Source organism: Manihot esculenta, chromosome 13 (genome assembly GCF_001659605.2).
Source record: "Manihot esculenta cultivar AM560-2 chromosome 13, M.esculenta_v8, whole genome shotgun sequence".
Lineage (NCBI taxonomy): Eukaryota > Viridiplantae > Streptophyta > Magnoliopsida > Malpighiales > Euphorbiaceae > Manihot > Manihot esculenta.
The window spans coordinates 23,580,550-23,599,818 of record NC_035173.2 but is presented as its reverse complement, the minus strand read 5'-3'; the positions used below and the strand labels follow the sequence as shown (position 1 = coordinate 23,599,818).

The window sequence follows — 19,269 nt, the reverse complement described above, 5'->3', positions numbered from 1 at the left end:
TTATACTCAAGAATAGAGATACATGCATCAGTTTTCAAATAGTTACCCTTAACTTATGAGTATATTAAATTATATAAACTAACAAGAGGCTATCTTTGACTTATTTTTTAGTGATGCCCTTTGATTATTTCATCAATTTTATGGATATGTTTAATTAGTATCACCTGCTTTCTTTTTTTTTTTCTAGTTTATCTCACTTTTTCTTTTGTCATTATGATTTGCATCCATATACAGGTACAGCTCTTGTAAATAAATATATTGGTAATTTCCTGTAGAAACAAAAACAAATAGCAAAAATACTTTCCAGAAGAAAAATTAAAAGAAAAAACATAACACAGTACTTGGGGTGGTTCCCATTACACCCCATAAAAGCTATGCCTTTGAGGCATGCATTCATGATATTCCACCCTCCTGGGAGCCGCACATGAGTAACCTTTTCTGAACTTGCTCTCTTTTCTGTTCTTGGCTTCCACCTCCACCACAAAGATGGCGCAAACCGGTCTGTGGTCGGAGAATCTTGACTCTACCCGAATATATGACAACTGATCAATGCCTTTGCCGCACCATAGAATCCTGTCACACCTGAAAATTCCATGCTTAATTATAAAATTGTCATCACTTTTGCGGCTTCTTTCTTACTTGTATACAATATACTCTGTAAAGTAAATTAAAGGAAGGAAATTATAAGACAGATTAAAACTGATGTAAATAATTTTTAAATTTTAATTTTTAATAAATTTAAAATTATTAATTTAAATTATTTAATAATTTTAAGTGAATATATATTTATATTCTTAAATCATTTTGTAATTTATTGCTGTGCAATTTAAAAATTTCACCTCCAAGCTGTTGTTCCGACATTCTTTACACTACTCTATACTTCCTCCAAAAAGTATAAGATTTGCAATGTACTTCCTTCAAAAAGTGTAAGGCCCAATAACTTGAGATGTGGGATTTTTAAATCTAATATTGGCAAATTACAAAAAGATTTAGAAATATGTATATTTTAAAAGTATTAAATAATTTGAATTAATTATTTTTTATTAAATGAAAAGTGGAGTCCAAATTTACTGGCAATTTTAGATGAGTCAGTTACAATTGGTATAAGATATGGCGAATTTTAACTGGATTGTTACAGAAATATACCATGCTGGGGTTCTGCGTTTCTTCTTTGATTTTCCATTTTCTCCAGCATAAGAATCTGAATTATTCGAGTACTTATAAGTGGGAGCAAACTTAATATTTCCTTCACTGAACCCGTTGAACACCCTCCCTGCCTCTCTCTCCATATTCAACTGCAGTCATGTAATCAAGGTCAAAGCATGTTAGCCCAGTAATCTAGGAGAAACACCAAGGAAAATGACTCGTTTCATTCTTAGTTAGAGTCCTGAACTTGCTTGCTTCCGACAATTAATTTAATGATGCAATAGATAACAGTGATTAGGATCAACAGATAAGTAGTGGGTGGGGACTAAGCTTGTCTTCTTGTGAAACCCGTAAAAAATGAAAGCAACAAACCTGGTCCTTCTCTAGCAATGTGTCCCAGTCATTATCCTCCAACAGAATCCTTGTTTCCTCGTAGCTCAAAGATACTCTATAGTTTAAGTCTCCAAGCCAAATTATTCGGCTGCAACATTTATTTATAGTTAAGTGAAACTATTAGACAGACAAACTCTACGTGCCAAGGAAATTTGAAGCAACACTAAAGACTAAACATACTCATGTTCCATTATCCTTTCTGGTATCGGAGAATCTAGATTCTTGCAAATCTTGGGGAATTGTATGCTCTTGATAATCTCAGCTACATCAGCATTTCTTTTTACTTCATCCCCTTCTTTCTCCCCAGAAGCCAAGTGACAGCACACAAAGCAGAGGCTCGTTCGATGCAACGACATGCTTACTGATATGCAACCCTGCAATATACGAATAAATCCAGTTTTCATCATCATAATTACATCAGATTATACTATGTTCTAGATTAGATCTCTCAAACGTCAAGATTTGATAAAATGTCGGAAACCAATGACAAAATCAGTGAGCTAGCTTACCTTGTTGCCAAGGTAACCCATTATTCCTCTTCCTACAGAAGAAACTCTGAGATGGCCAATGTGAGGCACCAACTCTCTTCTAGCCCACACTGAAACGAAAATACCAACCATTTGCTTACTTGCTATGAGGCTGTAATTAGTCTGCGTGGGTGATACAAGCATATCAGTTGTAAAAATTGAACCATTTGAGATGTTATAGTGACGAGAAGAAGTTTGCGGGTCTAATTTATCCATGGACTCGTTAAGTTTTGTTAATCTATGTCTCTCGTGAGACCGGTTCTCCACTGGACAATTGCAGATCTTGAGAAGACTGCTATCTGCTCTCAAAATTTTACGAACAACCTTGAGAGAAGGTTTGTGAAAGAGCTTCGAGTCTTTCAGGTTGCTGCTTGAATCAGGAAACTTGTTAAGTGCGTGGTTTATGAGAATCAACCATTTTGCAGCAGGTTCATTGTCTTCACTCACCAATACATTTCCAGCACTTAGTGGAACAATTTCCTGAAACCTAAAGAGAAACAAACTTAGACCAAATTGTTTCTAACAAATAAATCAATCAATTCCATTGAGGTTTCTTTATTATCCACAACCATTTGTGCTTTTACAACATTCTGATGAATATACATGCATGCAACTGCATGTGTTTAGCAATTTAATGATTTAGATTATGATATTTTTTAGTTTCGTCTCATACCCACAGACATATATATCTGCACAGCCTTCCACCTGCAAGAAATCTTCCAGGTTGAGGCAAGAGTTTGGTGTCCTTCCTCCCACATTCCATGTTCCTGTGAAAATCCTGCAACCCAATCACAATGTAAGGAACACGAACCTTAATTCTTCAAAATAATAATAATAACAATAAGAAGAAAAATATTAAGTCATACCTAATTTCTTTGATTTCTGTTTCTGGTGCCATAGAATTCTCAAAGTTAGATAAATTCAGGCCTTCAATTGCAGGACTACTCCGTCTTTCTGCAAGTACATAAGAAATTAACACTGCTGTTTACTTTTTAATTAAATCCTGATGTCCAAAATCAACAGTTTGTCAATGACAAGGACCACAGGTCAATTACAAGCATTAAAAAAAAATAATAATAACGTCTACATCATATTTTCTTCCTCTAATTTTACAAGCCAAAGATTAAAAATAAATAAATAAGTTATGATAATGTTAGGTTAGCTACCTTGTGGAATAAGCTGAACTTAGACACCTTTTGCCCATCACTTTTAGATTCAATATAAAAATAAAAAATTGACACACCAAGTTTGCATTTACCATAAACTTACCTGAATCTTTCAAAATAAATAAATATATAAATAAATAAATATACCTGAGAAATTTTTTCTCGCTATCACAGGCGACTCCGTGAACGTTATCCTTCTTTCTGATATATTATTTTCTGCATCTGCTAAACAATTCCCGGAAAAGAAATCAAGAGAACATTAAGATATATATTTGAATATGTACAGAAACGTAGACAGAGAAGGAAATACCAATGGAATTAGAAACTTCATCACCATCTGATCCTGTGTCATCGTTAGAGCCTGCTTTGCTGTTTCGCTTAGAAGTGAAAAGCTTTGGAATTATAAACTGCATAAAATTATTTACCATTAAAAAGAAAAAAATTATCCATAATCTTGCATGTATTTTTTTGGATCATAAAACATTAATAAAGAAATAATTAAAAATAATGATAGCAAACAAGAAGAAGAAAAAAAAACGAAATCACAAGAACCCATGCAAAAAAAGAAAGAAAATTAGGAAAAATTGAATACCTTCTTTTTCTTCTCATACTTGATAGAATTTTCAGGAATGATTGTTGTAGGGATATCGGCTTTGGTCATATCTATCTTGGTATTTGGATGTTCTATCTTCAAATCATTCATTATTAATTTTTTTTTAAATATGAATATTATAGGGTCAATTTTCCAATGACATCCTCGTGAAAAATGGCGAAAATCTGTTCTGAAAGAGAAATGTAGAATAATGTACCCAAGAATGACAAATTTCTGGATTTGCTCCTTCTCATGAATGATGTTGTTGGTGTTCTCTCTCCCCCTCTCTCTCTCTCTTCTTCTTTTCTTTTTTTCCTGTTTTGGTTAATCAAAATGGAAAATGGATTTTTGTGATCTGTTTCAAAGGCTGAAATTTTGACGGCAATGGTTTCGGGGAACTTAGGGAAGAAAAGTTGGAATCATACTTCACATTAATCTAATACTTAACAAATTTAATTATATATATATATAAAACCCACGTGGATGGTTTAAAAGTGCTCTAGCTAACTTATGATAATGAGATTTTTTTTTAATTATATGTATTAAAAATTTACTGCTTCAACTATTTCGACTAGGGTGTTGAATAAGCTAATTAAAGGAAAGATAAGTTTGAAAAAATTTTAATATTTAGAAGTAGATAATTTCTATATTCACTTGAACTTGAGACTATTAATTCAAAAAGATAATTTTAAAAGTAGATAATAAAATATTTTAATTTGTAGTAAAAAAGACTTGCCATTAGTAAATTATCTTTTTTATTTTATTTTTTAACATTGATGTAAATTTTATAATATTTAATTAAAAATGATTTGTCAATTTCTGAAATCCAAAAATTTTCCTTACAACTTCATATTCTTCTTCTAATGAAAAACTTTGTTCAAAATCTGCCTCCGTAATTCCATGTGAGAATTTAGCTAAACTTAGAAAATTTCTTTAAGCAAACGGAAACAATTTGCACAAATCTAGAAAATGACAAGTACAAATTTATGCATAAAATTAACCCCCCATTGCGCAAACCAATTTGGATGATGAGGTCGAGGCTGAGAACAATGATTTCCAAAATAGTTAGTGAAAAGTTGAGGAAGAGGGAAAAAGTTATAGCAAGAGCAGGGAAGAGCCAAAAAGAGTGCATGTAGAATAGCCAAAAATTTTTTATTTTTCTTTTTTATTTTAATTTAAATTGAACCCATATATAATTAAAATTTATTATATTTGTTCGTCACAAATCAAATGCAATATCCTGTGTAAAAAAGGCACCAAGTAAACAATGATTATATATGAAAGGTCAATTTGATCTTTAATCTTATTGGCAAAGTTCAATTAAACACAAAATGTAAAAAATTAAATTACTTGAACCCTAAAAGCTAACATGTTAGGATAATTGTCCCACATTATGGTATGTCGAAAACACAAGTAATTGTCACTTATAGAATGTACTAGAAAGTAATCCGTGCATGGCAGCTGGAGAAAATTTAGACATAAAATTCATCTGTGCATGGCACTTAATAAAAATTTATAAATAATTATCACTCGTTTTTTTTTCTTTTTCTTGTCCATCTTGTAAAAAAAAAAATAAAAATAAGAATTTAATGTGAATTATATATTTTCATCTATTATAATATAATATTCACTTTAGTTCCATCACTTGAAATATTATTTGATGGAGATTCTTTTTTCATCCTTTTCCTACAGAAATAAAAAATTCTTATAATTATTTGACTCAAAGAAAGATTTAATTAATAAAAAATATTAAAGACATATTTTGATCTTGCTTTTCAATAGCTGATTCTAGCTGGCTAAGTGTTAAATCATCAGCTAATTCAGATTCTATTAAAGGTTGGGATTGAGAAATGCCAAAGGTCAATGCTAAATGAGAAACAACAATCTTTGACATCAGATATATCTAACTTTTTGCGAACATGTTCTTTTATTTTTTTGAAGAGGGGGCTTTAAACTAAAATGGGACTTTGGGATTGAGAAGGAGTAACTACCAACTGAGAATTGATCGATGCATCGTCATCACTAAAAATTTGGGTTACTCTAAATGCAATTTCAGAGGTATTTTTCACTCTTGAGCTCAACACGACTTAAAATATTCTCTCATTATTATATATTTTTGTCACAATTGATGAAATTGATGCTCTGTCTCTTGTGCTATTAACTAACACAGATGCAAGAACTCTAATAAGATCTGCACTAAGCCTTCCAAATACAACAAATGTAGCAATTCCCGTTATATCTTCAACCACAATGCCCAGTTTATACCTATAAAGTAATGAATATATAAATAATATTATTAATTTATTTTTTTAACTTGAAAAAACTATAATCAGCGAAAAGAAAATACCAAGGCACTGGAGGTTCCTTCAGCATGCCACATTTATTATTATACCAAACAGTATCAATATAATTCCTTGTGCTACTCTTGCAATGAGGACACGCTTTATACCACCAATCAGTTGCTGAATCTATATTTTTAATTTTTGCCTTGTGACTGTGCGGTTGTTGAAATCGGTCAAAAATAACCTTTTCAGTTATCAACAATCTTACAACTGCAGATAGTGGTGAAAGGATCGAATCCACAGGGAATTGATACTTACCTATCTTTCTTATCAAGACCAAGAAAACAAACTGAAAGTAAAATAAAAGTAAACTGTATGCAAAGTAAAAAGGGGAGGTTTGAGATTGATTCAATTAAACTAATGATAAAGTAAGCGAATAATAAAAATAAAGAGATTCAATTATGAGAAAAGCTCTAGTTGAAGAATTGGATCCACTTCAGTTGTTGGGATTGATCATTGAAACTTAAATTCCTTTGTTTGATTCAATAAATTAGTTATGGAGATGGAAGATACTTTTCACCACCATATCTCTCCTTAAGCATAAATTAATTAGGGAATGTCCTCTAACCAATCACTAATCAACAAGTTGCCAAGGAATGTCCTTGGACCTTAGGCATCTAACAACTATCAATTGCATTAAGAAATAGAAAGACCTAATTCTAACTACCCAAACGCATGGTGATATTGTAACGACCCGAAAATCGGACCGCTACCGGCGCTAGAATCCGGGTCGACTTAAGGCCGCCGGGACCCGTAGCAAGCCAAACATACATCCTGGAAACCTGTTTAATCCCATACATGATCAAGAACATACATAAAAACTAAAACTTTTCTTTCATACATTCTATCATACGCCAAACTCAACCTGTGCATGCACTGAACATATACATAATCATAAACTTGACCCCTCTGTGGGATCTCATCAATGCCCCCAATGGGTGGCATAACATGTGTTGAGTTGGCAAAACATGGGCATCCATAAACATTAAGATCATGTATCAAAAAGGGATTACAATAACTATGGTCAAGCACACTTCTAACCTCAACATCGTTACATTACATATCCAAACATCATTATACAATCTGTCATGTCCACATTCTAACTATTACATACATATGACTTCATGACTCTTCTTGACTTCTCTGTCTAACCCGTACCTGCAAACCTGGGGAATTTGGGAGAGGGGTGAGCTACTAGAGCCCAGTGAGCAGAATAATAAAACATTTAAAACACATGGTAACATAAATGCATCACATCACAGCTAATCACATCAAGGATGAATTTGTCACCAATAGCCCCCTACATGGTCCAACTGTGCCAGGGGCGTAGAATGGGCCTCACTGGTCTTTCTCTTACATAACATAACATAGCATGGACCAACTGTGCCAGGGGCGTAGAATGGGCCTCACTGGTCTTTCTCTTACATGGTGCCAGGGGCGTAGAATGGGCCTCACTGGTCTTCCGTGCCGTATCATCATCATCATAACATATGGGGACTAAAGGATCATTCAACATTCATCCACATCATCAAACATAATATGCAATGCAACATATTCGTGATTCTAATGCAAGTTCGGCCGCCAAACATGGCATGCATGCAGAGGCACTTTCGGCCCCCGAACGTGGCCTGGCCAGCCACCTATAAAAAGGGGCACTTAGCCGAAATGGGCGAGCTTTCTCCCATTTTCGGCCACAGCTAACTTTCGACCTCCCTCTCCCCAAATCTTGTGTTCTTTCTTCAAATCTCCTCCATTTTTCTTGAGTTTTAACCTCACATTGCAAGTTTTGAGCATTTAAAACAAGTTTTTGAGCTTTAGAAACTCAGGAGCTCATTCGCTTGGATCTCCGAGTTTAGGTCGTCTCACTCTCGATCTTCAAGAGGTAAGAGCCGATCTTAAGCTCCATGTATGTTTTAAATAAGTTTTAAGAAGTTTTATGGGGTAGAAATGCATGTTTAAGTTAGTTGAGCTATGTTAGGTTTTATGTGATTTTTGAACAATGTGGCATGTTTGAGTATGTTTGAAGTGTTGTAGTTGGGGTATATGTTTGTTTGAGGCCCTAGGAACTTGTATGCATGTTTTGGTTGAGTGGTATGCATGATTTGAGCTTGGGAGGCGAAATGTGCATAGGAGAGCTGAGTTTCTGCCATTCGGGAGAAGCTCAGGTTCGGCCGCCGAAGGGACTTTCGGCCGCCGAACCCTCTTGTGGAGGCAGCTTTCGGCTGCCGAAGCCTGCCCCCGAAAGAGGACTTTCGGATCTGTCTGGGACTTTCGGCCGCCGAAGGTGCCGCCGAAAGTGCCTGACTTTCGGCTCTGGAGGAACTTTCGGCCGCCGAACCTGCCGCCGAAAGTGCCCTGTTCAGCCATTTCATGCATATTCTTCTATAATTATTTCATGATGTTTTAGGGGGTTTTTGGGGAGTTGTTTATGAGTTGTTTAGAGTATGTTTGGTACCTCACTGGAGTCCACCTGTGTAGGATCGGACCCGAGGAACCAAGGTGTTTAGCAGTGTCAGCCGTTTCAGAATCGGTACAGAGCTAGTCTCAGGTGAGTGGAACTGAACCTTATGTTTTAAAATAAATCAAATGTTAAGCATGTTCATGCATCATCAAATGCCATGATATATAGTAGGTTGTATTGCATTAGTATTCACGAATATGATGCATTGCATAATATGTTGTTGATGTGGATGAATCTTGAATGATCCTTTAGCCCTCAATACGATATGATATGATATGACATGACATGGTATGACATGAGATGGAAAGACCAGGTGTGGCCTAATCGCCCCTGGCAATACATTATATGACAGAGAAGACCAGGTATGGCCTAATCGCCCCTGGCATAGTTGGACATGTTATGATATAAGTTAAGTAAGAAAAGACCAGGCGTGGCCTTATCGCCCCTGGCACAGTTGGACATGTTACGATATGTTGAGGGCTATGGGTGACAAGTTCATCCTTGATGTGATATGTTTGTGACGTGATGTATTCCATGATAGCATACGCTAAAATGAACTGTTTTCTTTATGGTTTCTGCTCACTGGGCTTTATAGCTCACCCCTCTCCCCTAACCCCAGTTTTGCAGGGTCAGTGGTAGTTCAGGAAGTCAACAGGATATGGCTATGGTTGTGTTATGTAATAGAATAGAAGTGGACATGATGTAATGTAAGTTTATGTAATGATGCAAAGGAGTTGTATTGTAAAATAATGTTATGTAATATGTTCAGAGTTATAGTATTGTGCTTGGCCCGAGTTGGATAATCCCTTTGTGCATGAGTTTTATTTTTATGCTTATATATGTGTTGAACCGAGTTTGACATAAGGTATGCTGACCCTAGAGGTTCTATGAGTTCAGTCATAGTGCATACAAAGGTCAAGCTGGTTAAAGGTAAAATTCTTAATTGCTTTGTAAAATGTTGTTCACGTTTGGGATTATACCGACTGTACAGGATGCAGAGTAGGCTTACTACGGGTCCCGGCGGCCTTATGCCGATCTGGATCCTAGCGCCGGTAGCGGTCCGATTTTCGGGTCGTTACACCATGCAAGCTAAATTAGATGCTTTATAAAAAATCACACTTAGGACCTTACTGTCTTCCTTAAGGGAAAAAAAGCTATACCGTCTAAATGAGTATATAGAATAAAATATAAGTATGATGAAAGCATTGGCAAATATAAAGCTAGATTGATGACAAAGGGGTACAATCAATTAATAGGGACTGATTTTCATGAGAGTTTTTCCCTTATGAGTAAATTGGTCACTGTGAGATTGTTTCTTGCTGTTGCCATAAAATTTAATTGGCTTATCCACCAATGTGATATCAACAATGCCTATTTACATGACTGCTTGGATGAGGAGGTTTATATGTTACCCTTTGATGGATACTTAAAATCTTCTCAAGGGCAAGTCTACAAACTGAACAAAAGTATTTATGGGTTAAATCACGCAGGAATATAGTAGAATAAGGAATTAACAACTAAGTTACAAAATTATGGTTTCATGCAATCTCAGTTTGATAATTGCTTATTCACTAAAGCTTCTGGTTTCAATTTCATTGTCTTAATTGTATATGTAGATGATCTACTAGTTGCGGGGAAAATAAAGCTCAAATAGCCTAAATTAAATAGTTCCTTCATGATCAATTCATAATCAAAGACCTAGGACATGTCAAATATTTTCTTATTCTAGAAGTTTTAAGATTAGAACATGGCATGTTACTGAATCAACAAAAATACATTCTGGATATCCTACAGGATGCAGGGTTACAAAATGTTAAGATAATGAGTTATCCAATCCTTAAAGGTGTCAAACTTGATAATGACTATGGAAATATTCTAACAGACCCAAATAAATATAGGCAACTTATAGAAAGACTCTTATGTCTGGGTCTCACAAGGCCTAACATGTCCTATTCTACTCAACAACTAAGTCAACTTATATAGGTACCAAGATATACACACTAGAATGCAGCTATACACATTCTAAAATACCTGAGGGGATGTTCTTATAAAAACCTCTTCTTCCCAGTGCAACATGACTTTCAACTTAGAGTTTACTGCGATTTACATTGGGCTTCATGTCCAACTTCTAGAAAGTCAATCACCAAGTATTGTGTTTTTCTTGGCCCAACTCTTGTATCCTGAAAAGCAAAGAAACAAGCTACTGTTAGTAGATCATCTGTCAAAGCAAAATATCGGAGCATGGCTACAACAACCTAGGAATTAAAATGGATAACTTATCTTCTTGGAGATTTTCACATCAAACCTTCCCTGCCCATTCCTCTTTACTATGACAATAAAGTCATTAAATATATTGCCAAAAACCCCGTCTTCCATGCATGTACCAAGCGTCTGGAGATCGATTGTCATCTCGTCCAAAACCATATCGCAGAAGGCTTTTTTTTTACTTTCCAAGTATTGTCCAGATAGCAAGTCACAGATCTCCTAACCAAACCCCTAGCTTCAGTTTCTTTCTATGAGCACTTGTCCAAGATGGGACTGCATGATGGATACACATCTCCATCTCGAGGAGGGGCTTTGATAGAATAAATGCATGATGGACACGCATATCTGCCACCTTAAAGAAGAACTCTTGCTAATAATCAAAATGGAGTGTGGAGATAAAGGTTCAAGAAACTCATGAGCTGGAGGTGAATTAGCAGAAAACAGTGGCGTATTGGTCCCGAAGAAAACATGCATTTCTCATTTGTTTATTTCACTTTCTACAAGTTGTTGTATTTTAATTTTTATCAATTTTTTTATAGCAAATTTGTTAGGAATAATAAGATGGATTTCTATTCTAGAATGTTAAACATAGTTGTATAGATACATCACTCCTTAATAATACTACACAAAACTTTATTCTGCCTATTTGTCATTATTCTGTCCTCTAAGGCCATTCTAAATCTCTAGTCTGTTGCCCTTTATAACTAGAATAAAAGTAAAAATAAAAAAAAAATAAAAAAAAAATGAATTTACTGATAAATTATAAAAAAATAGTTGGTAAAATAAATTATCAACTATTTGAAATATCAATTATTAAATTATTGATACTAATAAAAATTTATAATTATTTTTTTTAAATATATATGACATATAAATAAATATAAAATAATAATAATAATAATAATAACCGCCTCACACAAAAATTTAAATGTTATAATTACTCAATTAAAAACAGTCTTCAAAACATATGATTATATATATATATATATATATATAGTTTTATAACTTTTTTAATGAATATTAAAGGTTTTTATCTTTGTGAATTATGTTAATTATACGTTGATTCCTGATTTTTAATGTAATTAATGCGATCTCTAATATTTTTAAATTTGAACACTTAAATCTCTATATTTTTAATCTTTCTAAAAATCAATCCTTTTATTTATTTAAAATTTTAAATCAGACGTTTGGTGGATGATCAAACGTCTAAAAAAATAAATTTATACTCAAAATACTATTTCTTTTAATATTTAAAATGATTTGACTTTGATAATCTGAATGGCAGTTGATATTGTGATATAAATATTATCAGGAATTAAAATATATTATTTAATGATTAAAGTGTTAAATATTGGTTGAATTTTTCTTTAGAGTAAAATATGTTATATATGAAATGATAATTGAAAAATTAGAGTGTTTAATAAGAATTGTAATTTTAGTTAATTTTTTAAATTTAAAAAAGAAAGTAAAAATATTCCAACTCATATAACAATAATTAATGAATTTTTGAACGGATTGAAAATATAAAAATTTAAGTGTTCGATTTTAAAAATATAGGATTGATTTGTTAATTGAATTAAAATTAAGGATTAAAGTGTAATTTATTCTACTACTAATAATAATAAGTATAATTTATAATATAACCCTTGAAATTTAATAGAATCTACAACTTAATCCTTATTATTTTAATAAGAAACATTTAAGCTCCTAAGATTTTATTATGTTAAACAAATAATTATTCTATTAAAATTTATTGTTATTTTATAACAATTTAATCTTTTAAATTTTATTTTTATAATAATTTAATTTTTTAATTTAATAATTTATAATAATTTAATTTTTATAGTTTAATATTTATAACAACGTAGTCCTTTAATTTGAGTTAAACGTTTGAATAATAAAAAAAATAATATTTTATTAATAAAATAAAAATTTTAGAACTAAATTATTTACTATTAAAAAATAGAAATTAAATTATAAATGATAGATTTTACTAAATTTCAAGAATTATAATATAAATTATAATAATAATAATAATAATAAAGTGTATTAAAATAGAAATTTGAAAACGAAAAACTAAGTTGACCAAGGAAATAACCATGTCAGCAGTCTTCCCTAAGCATAAAATCAAAAGCTAGTCGACGACAAAGGCCACATTTCCCACCTGAGATCTCGATATCTCAGAGAAACAACCCACCAAAATCTCGAGAGATGAGATGAGTTGGCAGCCAGTTTGTGATCCATTTCACAACCAATATTTACCATCCAAAAAACTAGCTCCCTACCTGCACTCCTCGCCATAAGCAACCCAACCCATATATTCTCATATTCTCCACATCAGCACCTAATCATTTTCTATAGCCATGTTGTTACACGTGGCAACAACCCATTAATTTTAGCTAAAACCTCAATAAATAACTGACTACGCCTGACTCTTCTCTCGTACTACTAAACGGCGAAAGGCCAGCCAACCCAACTCAAGCTCTCCCGCTGCTCTTTTGTCTTTTCTCCTTTTTCAAGTGATTTCATTCTGTGTTTATGCAAATTGGCTGATTCTACTTTTCGTTTCCATCAATCAATCATAGGTTTAGTTAAAGAGAGTTCTTCCTTTTATTTTATTTCTATGTTTTGTGATTTTTTTTAACGGGGTAGAAGGATTTGCGTTGTGAGAGAAGTAAGGCTAATAATAATGCTCAGTTCCAGGCTTAGATCTTACTTCGAGAAGTGTGGAAGGTAAATATGGAACCGTTGTGTGAGTTTTGTGGGGTTGTAAGGGCAGTAGTTTATTGTAAATCAGATTCTGCAAGGTTGTGTTTGAACTGTGATGAATTTGTACATTCTGCAAACTGTTTATCTCAAAGGCATTCTCGTTCACTTCTCTGTGATAAGTGCAATTCCCAGCCGGCAATTCTCCGGTGTTTAGATGACAAGTTGTCTTTTTGTCAAAACTGTGATTGGAATAATACAAATAGTTGTTCAAGCTCCGGCCACCATCTCCAAGTTTTGTCTTGTTACACCGGTCGACCTTCTTTGGCAGAATTTTCTAGGATTTGGTCTTTTGTTCTTGATGCTTCTCCTAGTACAATAACTAGTTATGATCCTGAAGGATTAGGAACGACGTCGCTTCCCTCTCTACAAGGAAATGAGGATTCCATGATTAGTTGTTTAAAGAACAAGGATAATGAAGGCACCTTTGGCTTGGTAAATAGAAAGTTGAATGAATTAGAACCTTGGATGAGGACCTCTAATGTCATTCCACAGGATCCAAATTCTCTTCCTTGTTGTAGAGACCAAGTGTCTTTCTTGCCTGAGGATCCAAACATGTCAAAGGTAAAATTAATTTCACTCAGTTTTTCTAATTGTATTACTCAAATAAACATTGCCCAATTCATTTTCTTGTGCGTCAATTACTTCAGGCCGGTTGCTCCAATTTCAAAGAGCTTGAAATTCAAGATGGTGAAGATTTATGTCAAGGTCTCAACATGGATGATGTTGCATTGAACTTTGAGAATGGTGATGATATATTTGGATGCCCTCAAGTTCAACCCAGAAACCAGCAAGGGGATATTGGAAAGGATTGCATTTTAATGGAGAAAAGTTTATCGGTTATTGAATCTAATGGTGGTCGTGTTGACAATACCATAGAGGTTTGCTTTAACTTAAAATTCTGAATCCTTTTTTTTTTTAAATTTGAGTTTCTGGTTCTATATTGTTCTACAATTCATTTCATGAGAAACTTATTAATTATTCTTTCCGCTGCAACAACATTAATGACTAGATATCATGGGTTTGAGTTATAGAAACAATCTCTCGGACTGTATAAATGAATCATCTCTAGAGCCCTTGCTTCATTTCCTAGATCATTTTTTTTCTATTATAGTAAAATTAATGAATTGGTCCTTGCATTGGATTTTTAGTAACTAGACTTAAAAAGAAAAATCTCAAATCCATGTTTAGATTTTTTTTTAAAAATTAGTGTTTTTCCAGAAACATCAAATGTGGTAACATTTACCCATATGTAAGATGCGATAAGTTGCTTAAATATATATATATATATATAATAACTAGAGGCAATCATGTCATTTTATAAAAAAGAATATAGAAAATGGCTTAGGACATCTATAAGATGTCGTAAGCCAGACACAAACATATATATATTGTCCATCCGTCTATTTTCTCGAATTTTTTCGGTAGAGATAACACTTCCGTTGTTAAGTTTTTACCTTGTGTATTTTTTTTCAGGTAACCTCATCAGGACAACAAGACTGCATCACATTCCAATCACCTCAAGTTGCCTGTTCAACAAGTATGATACAGGCAATGTATGGTAGTACTAGTTGCTTGTCTATGAACCCGAGTTCCAACAGAAGTATTAATCTTGGATTTCCAACTACCACTGGACAAATTCACCCAAGCATATCTCTTTCACTATCCAATATCACTGGTGAGAGCAGTGCTGCTGATTATCAAGATTGTGGATTATCACCAGTGTTTTTGGCCAAAGAATCACCACGGGAATTGAATTTGGAAACAAGTTGTCCACAAGCAAGGGAAAAAGCTAAGATGAGATACAAAGAAAAGAAGAAGACACGAACGTATGTGTTTGCTTCTAACTCCAACTACATTTCAGGTTAATTCATGCATTTGCATAGGCTTTCCAACTTGTGGGTTCTGATAGATTTTTCAAAATTGGTGATGTTTTTGCAGATTTGGTAAGCAAATCAGATATGCCTCTCGTAAGGCTTTGGCTGATACTAGAAAACGTGTTGTAAAAGCTGGTGAAGCATATGATTATGACCCATTTGTAAATAAATACAAATTATGCCTCTCGTAAATGCTTGATGTGTACTTTATATGAAAGCCCCATCTATATTTAATTTGTGCCAAGCAATTTGTGGACAATCTAGTTAAAAATACGCTGCTTCATTAGCATGATGATCTTTAATCTCTAAAGAACACGATTCTTTCGCTGCTTCGTGCTACTGGACTATTCAAGATAAAGCGACAAGTTTTATCCATGCTGCTTACTTAGTCTTTGAACAGCAGCTGCTTGTTTCTGTTTGTCCAGATAGCGCAACAGGTTGTCCTAAACACCAAGCTCCTTTTCAGGTTATTAGGTGCTATTGTGATCTGCCAAATTCTCAATTAGCCATTTGTTGAGATGTGGACGAGAAGTTTCGAAGGTTTTTATTGCAAGCAGAAGCATCTCCTCCATAAGATTTGGTGATGAAGATGTAAAATTAATTGTGAAAGAAGAGTCGGTGAAGAAGATGGCATATGTGAGTTGTCTTCCCATCATGAGAGAAGAGGTATTTATATTTGTAGGTATAATTTGATTTTCACCTTTTAGGGTATGATTTTGTCGAACACTCTACATGATTGAAGAGTTTGTGGGTTGAAGATCTGTGGGTTTGGAAGGATGGTGAGGTTGAAAGGTGGATATTGATGGGGTGAAATTGGATGAACGGGCTTGAATGGAGGTGATGGATTGTTGTTGGCGTTGAGAGATGGTGGATTAAATGGAGAGAGAATAGGCGAAAGAGAGGTAGAGAATAAAGAGGAGAATTTAATCATAAAATAAAAATTTCTTACCTATATTATCTGATAGAACTTTATTATTTAAAATTTAATTATGCCATTTATTATATTTTTATTCAATACTCACTCCAACCAACAAAATTAAATTTACTTATATGTACTTTCATAGTTTAAGAAAAGTGTAGTTAAAATAATAAATTTTATTTACTTTTCTCCTCTATTCCTTCAGTTCATATTACTCTACTAAAAATTAAATAACTCAATTTACTAAATTATTATAATTAAAGAATTTTTCCCTTTTCAATGCATATTAAGCAAGGATACTTTAGTAAGTTAATAAGAAATTATCATCAGAAAATTTTGACCTATAATTTGATATAAATAAGAAAGATGGCTATCTTTATGGAAAATTATTATTTAAAAGTTGCTTACCAATGCACATTATATCGATGAGACACTTTACATAATTTTTTAATTATATATTTTTTAATTAGAAAATGCATATATAATTAAGCATGAAAAATTGATAGTATAAGTATGTTCTATAATATAGATTTTAGCTCTACTTCTTATTGACTAAGGGAGTGATAAGGATGTGTTCACCCCTTGGAGTAATAAGGCTGACTACAGGACTTGAGCCTGGAGAGATAAGGTTCGTAATTGATTCTGCTGATTTTCAGTAATTTAGAGTTCTACGAGTTATACGTTCTGTTACATATGGTAGTCTAACAATATATTGTGCCGTACTTCTAGCTATTTAGTTATTTTTGTAATCTATTTAAACAGAGTACTATGCCTCTGTTTATCATTGAGGAATACATGAATTAATTCATTTTTATAAAATATTTTTCGCCATTTTTCCTATTCTCTTGTTGGTATCAGAGCGGGTTCGTATCCGCCTTCTTCTTCTCCAAAAATTTTTTTCTCTTCTCATGCAATGGCTTCCTCTTCCTTAAATGTTACAAATTTTGTTACCTTAAAGCTAAAACAAACGAATTACCCCTTATGGAGGGCTCAGTTGCTAAGCCTAGCTGAGAGCCAAGATCTGTCCGATCATCTGACGGCAGAATTTCCAGAAGACCAAAAATTTGTGGCTGCTCCCTCACCAATTCCCAAAAATTATCAGCCTCAGCTTTCTGATAATTTCAAAGTGTGGCAGAAATCAGATCGGTTACTTCGTGGGTGGATTTATGGAACCCTAAGCGAAGAATCTCTAGGGCTCTTATCGGTCTGAAAACAGTAAAGACTGTTTGGGAAGCTCTGAAAGATGCTTATGCTCAAGACTCCCAAGAGAGAGAGTTTAATCTACGACAACAACTATCCTACTTTCGCAAAGATGAAAGTAAAACGATAACAGAACATCTGCGGCTTTTCAAAGAAATCTGCGATAACCTTACCACGATTGGGAAAACAGTTCCAGACAACGAAAAGGTATTCTGCCTTCTTACAAGTCTGGGGCCTCAGTTCGAAGATTTTACTACTACCATGCTTAAGCCTCCAAGACCGACTTTTACAGAACTGATCTCTCAGTTGAAGAGTTTAGAGCAACGAAGAACTTGGTTTATGAGTCAGTCTGATGCCTCTATGGGTCAAATTTCGTCCCACGTTGCATTCTATGGAAATCAACAAAGACAACCAAATTCCAGTTCCAGTCGGCGCTCAAATTTTACTTCTCAAGGACGAGGCTTCCAAGCGCAACAACCTCGTGGTCAGAATCAGGGAAGAGGAAACTCAACTACTCAACGTCGTACACCTCCCTCTGGGCACCGACGTATGACTGCAGAAGAACGTGAACTTTACAAAGATGAAGTTTGCCAATACTGTGGCAAACCTGGGCATATCGCCAAAATTTGCTGGTGGATTCCTAAATCACCTCAAGAAAATCTACCTCAAGCTCTTGCTGCACTTACTCTGGACAACGGAGTAGTAGATGCTGACTGGATTGCCGACTCAGGTGCGTCTCATCACATGACAGGTAACAAATTTATTTTAGACAATTTTAAAGAGTATTCTGGTATGGATTCTATTGCTATTGGTGATGGGTCTTCCTTGTCTATAAATGGTATAGGTAGTACTAGCATTAAGCAAAAGCGTTGTTTGCCTGTTTCTGATGTTTTAGTTGTACCTGATTTAAAACAGAATTTGCTTTCCATTAGCCAAATAACTGATGATTTTCCTGTTAATTGTGAGTTTTCTAATAAGTCTGTTTGTGTGAAGGACCGGAAAACGGGACAAATCCTACTAACAGGACCAAAGAAGCATAATCTTTATACCTTGTCTGCAGCTCCCAAAGTTTATTTTTCCAATCGTTTTAAAGTAGGCACAGCAGTTATTTGGCACCAGCGTTTAGGACATCCTCAAGCGTCCGCAGTTTCTACTTTAAATAATAAGAGGTTAATAGATGTTAGAGGTTCTGTTCAAATAAAAAATCTGTGTGATAGTTGCCAGTTAGGAAAATTAAGTAGATTTCCTTTTAGCAGTTCTGTTCATTCTAGTTCATGTGCTTTTGATAAAATTCATTGTGATCTGTGGGGTCCTGCCCCTGTTTTGTCGATTGAAAAATTTAGATATTATGCATGCTTTGATGACGATTTTACCAAATATTGTTGGATCATTCCATTAAAACAAAAGTTTGATTTCTTTTCTACCTTTCTTGCTTTTGAGAAGTTTGTGTTTAGACAATTTGGCAAAAATATTAAAGTTTTTCATTCAGATGGAGGGGGTGAATTTGTTAATTCTGCTTTGTCATCTCATTTTCTTGCTAATGGTATAAAACATCAAATTTCGTGTCCATATACGCCTGAACAAACAGGCATGGTAGAACGGCGTCATCGAGTCA

The 19,269-nt window shown here is 33.9% G+C and overlaps 2 protein-coding genes across 2 annotated transcripts; one reads left to right on the top strand and one right to left on the bottom strand.

The window, feature by feature from the left end:
* Positions 1-267: 267 nt before the first annotated feature.
* LOC110630557 (type I inositol polyphosphate 5-phosphatase 5) lies at positions 268-4,231 on the bottom strand. Its single transcript, XM_043949918.1, has 9 exons — positions 3,825-4,231; positions 3,380-3,639; positions 2,933-3,020; positions 2,740-2,844; positions 2,049-2,553; positions 1,720-1,913; positions 1,519-1,627; positions 1,147-1,295; positions 268-582 (listed from the first exon to the last, which is right to left on the bottom strand). The coding sequence occupies exons 3-9, from the start codon at positions 2,962-2,964 to the stop codon at positions 357-359; spliced, it is 1,320 nt and encodes a 439-aa protein (XP_043805853.1). The 5' UTR covers positions 2,965-3,020; positions 3,380-3,639; positions 3,825-4,231; the 3' UTR covers positions 268-356.
* Positions 4,232-13,631: 9,400 nt separating this feature from the next.
* Positions 13,632-18,717, top strand: LOC110628981. Its single transcript, XM_043949359.1, has 7 exons — positions 13,632-14,222; positions 14,309-14,539; positions 15,135-15,487; positions 15,600-15,722; positions 16,042-16,217; positions 17,590-18,405; positions 18,648-18,717. The coding sequence occupies exons 1-7, from the start codon at positions 13,632-13,634 to the stop codon at positions 18,692-18,694; spliced, it is 2,337 nt and encodes a 778-aa protein (XP_043805294.1). The 3' UTR covers positions 18,695-18,717.
* Positions 18,718-19,269: the final 552 nt, after the last annotated feature.

Excerpts from the sequence above, each read along its gene's own strand:
- LOC110630557 (XM_043949918.1), bottom strand. The coding sequence starts at position 2,964 with ATGGCACCAGAAACAGAAATCAAAGAAATTAG. Across the intron at positions 1,628-1,719 it reads GAAAGGATAATGGAACATGA|CCGAATAATTTGGCTTGGAG; the intron begins GTATGTTTAGTC and ends TAAATGTTGCAG. Across the intron at positions 1,296-1,518 it reads CATTGCTAGAGAAGGACCAG|TTGAATATGGAGAGAGAGGC; the intron begins GTTTGTTGCTTT and ends ACATGACTGCAG.
- LOC110628981 (XM_043949359.1), top strand. The coding sequence starts at position 13,632 with ATGGAACCGTTGTGTGAGTTTTGTGGGGTTGTAAGGGCAGTAGTTTAT. Across the intron at positions 15,723-16,041 it reads AAATACAAATTATGCCTCTC|CCATTTGTTGAGATGTGGAC; the intron begins GTAAATGCTTGA and ends ATTCTCAATTAG. Across the intron at positions 16,218-17,589 it reads AGAGGTATTTATATTTGTAG|AAATCAGATCGGTTACTTCG; the intron begins GTATAATTTGAT and ends AAAGTGTGGCAG.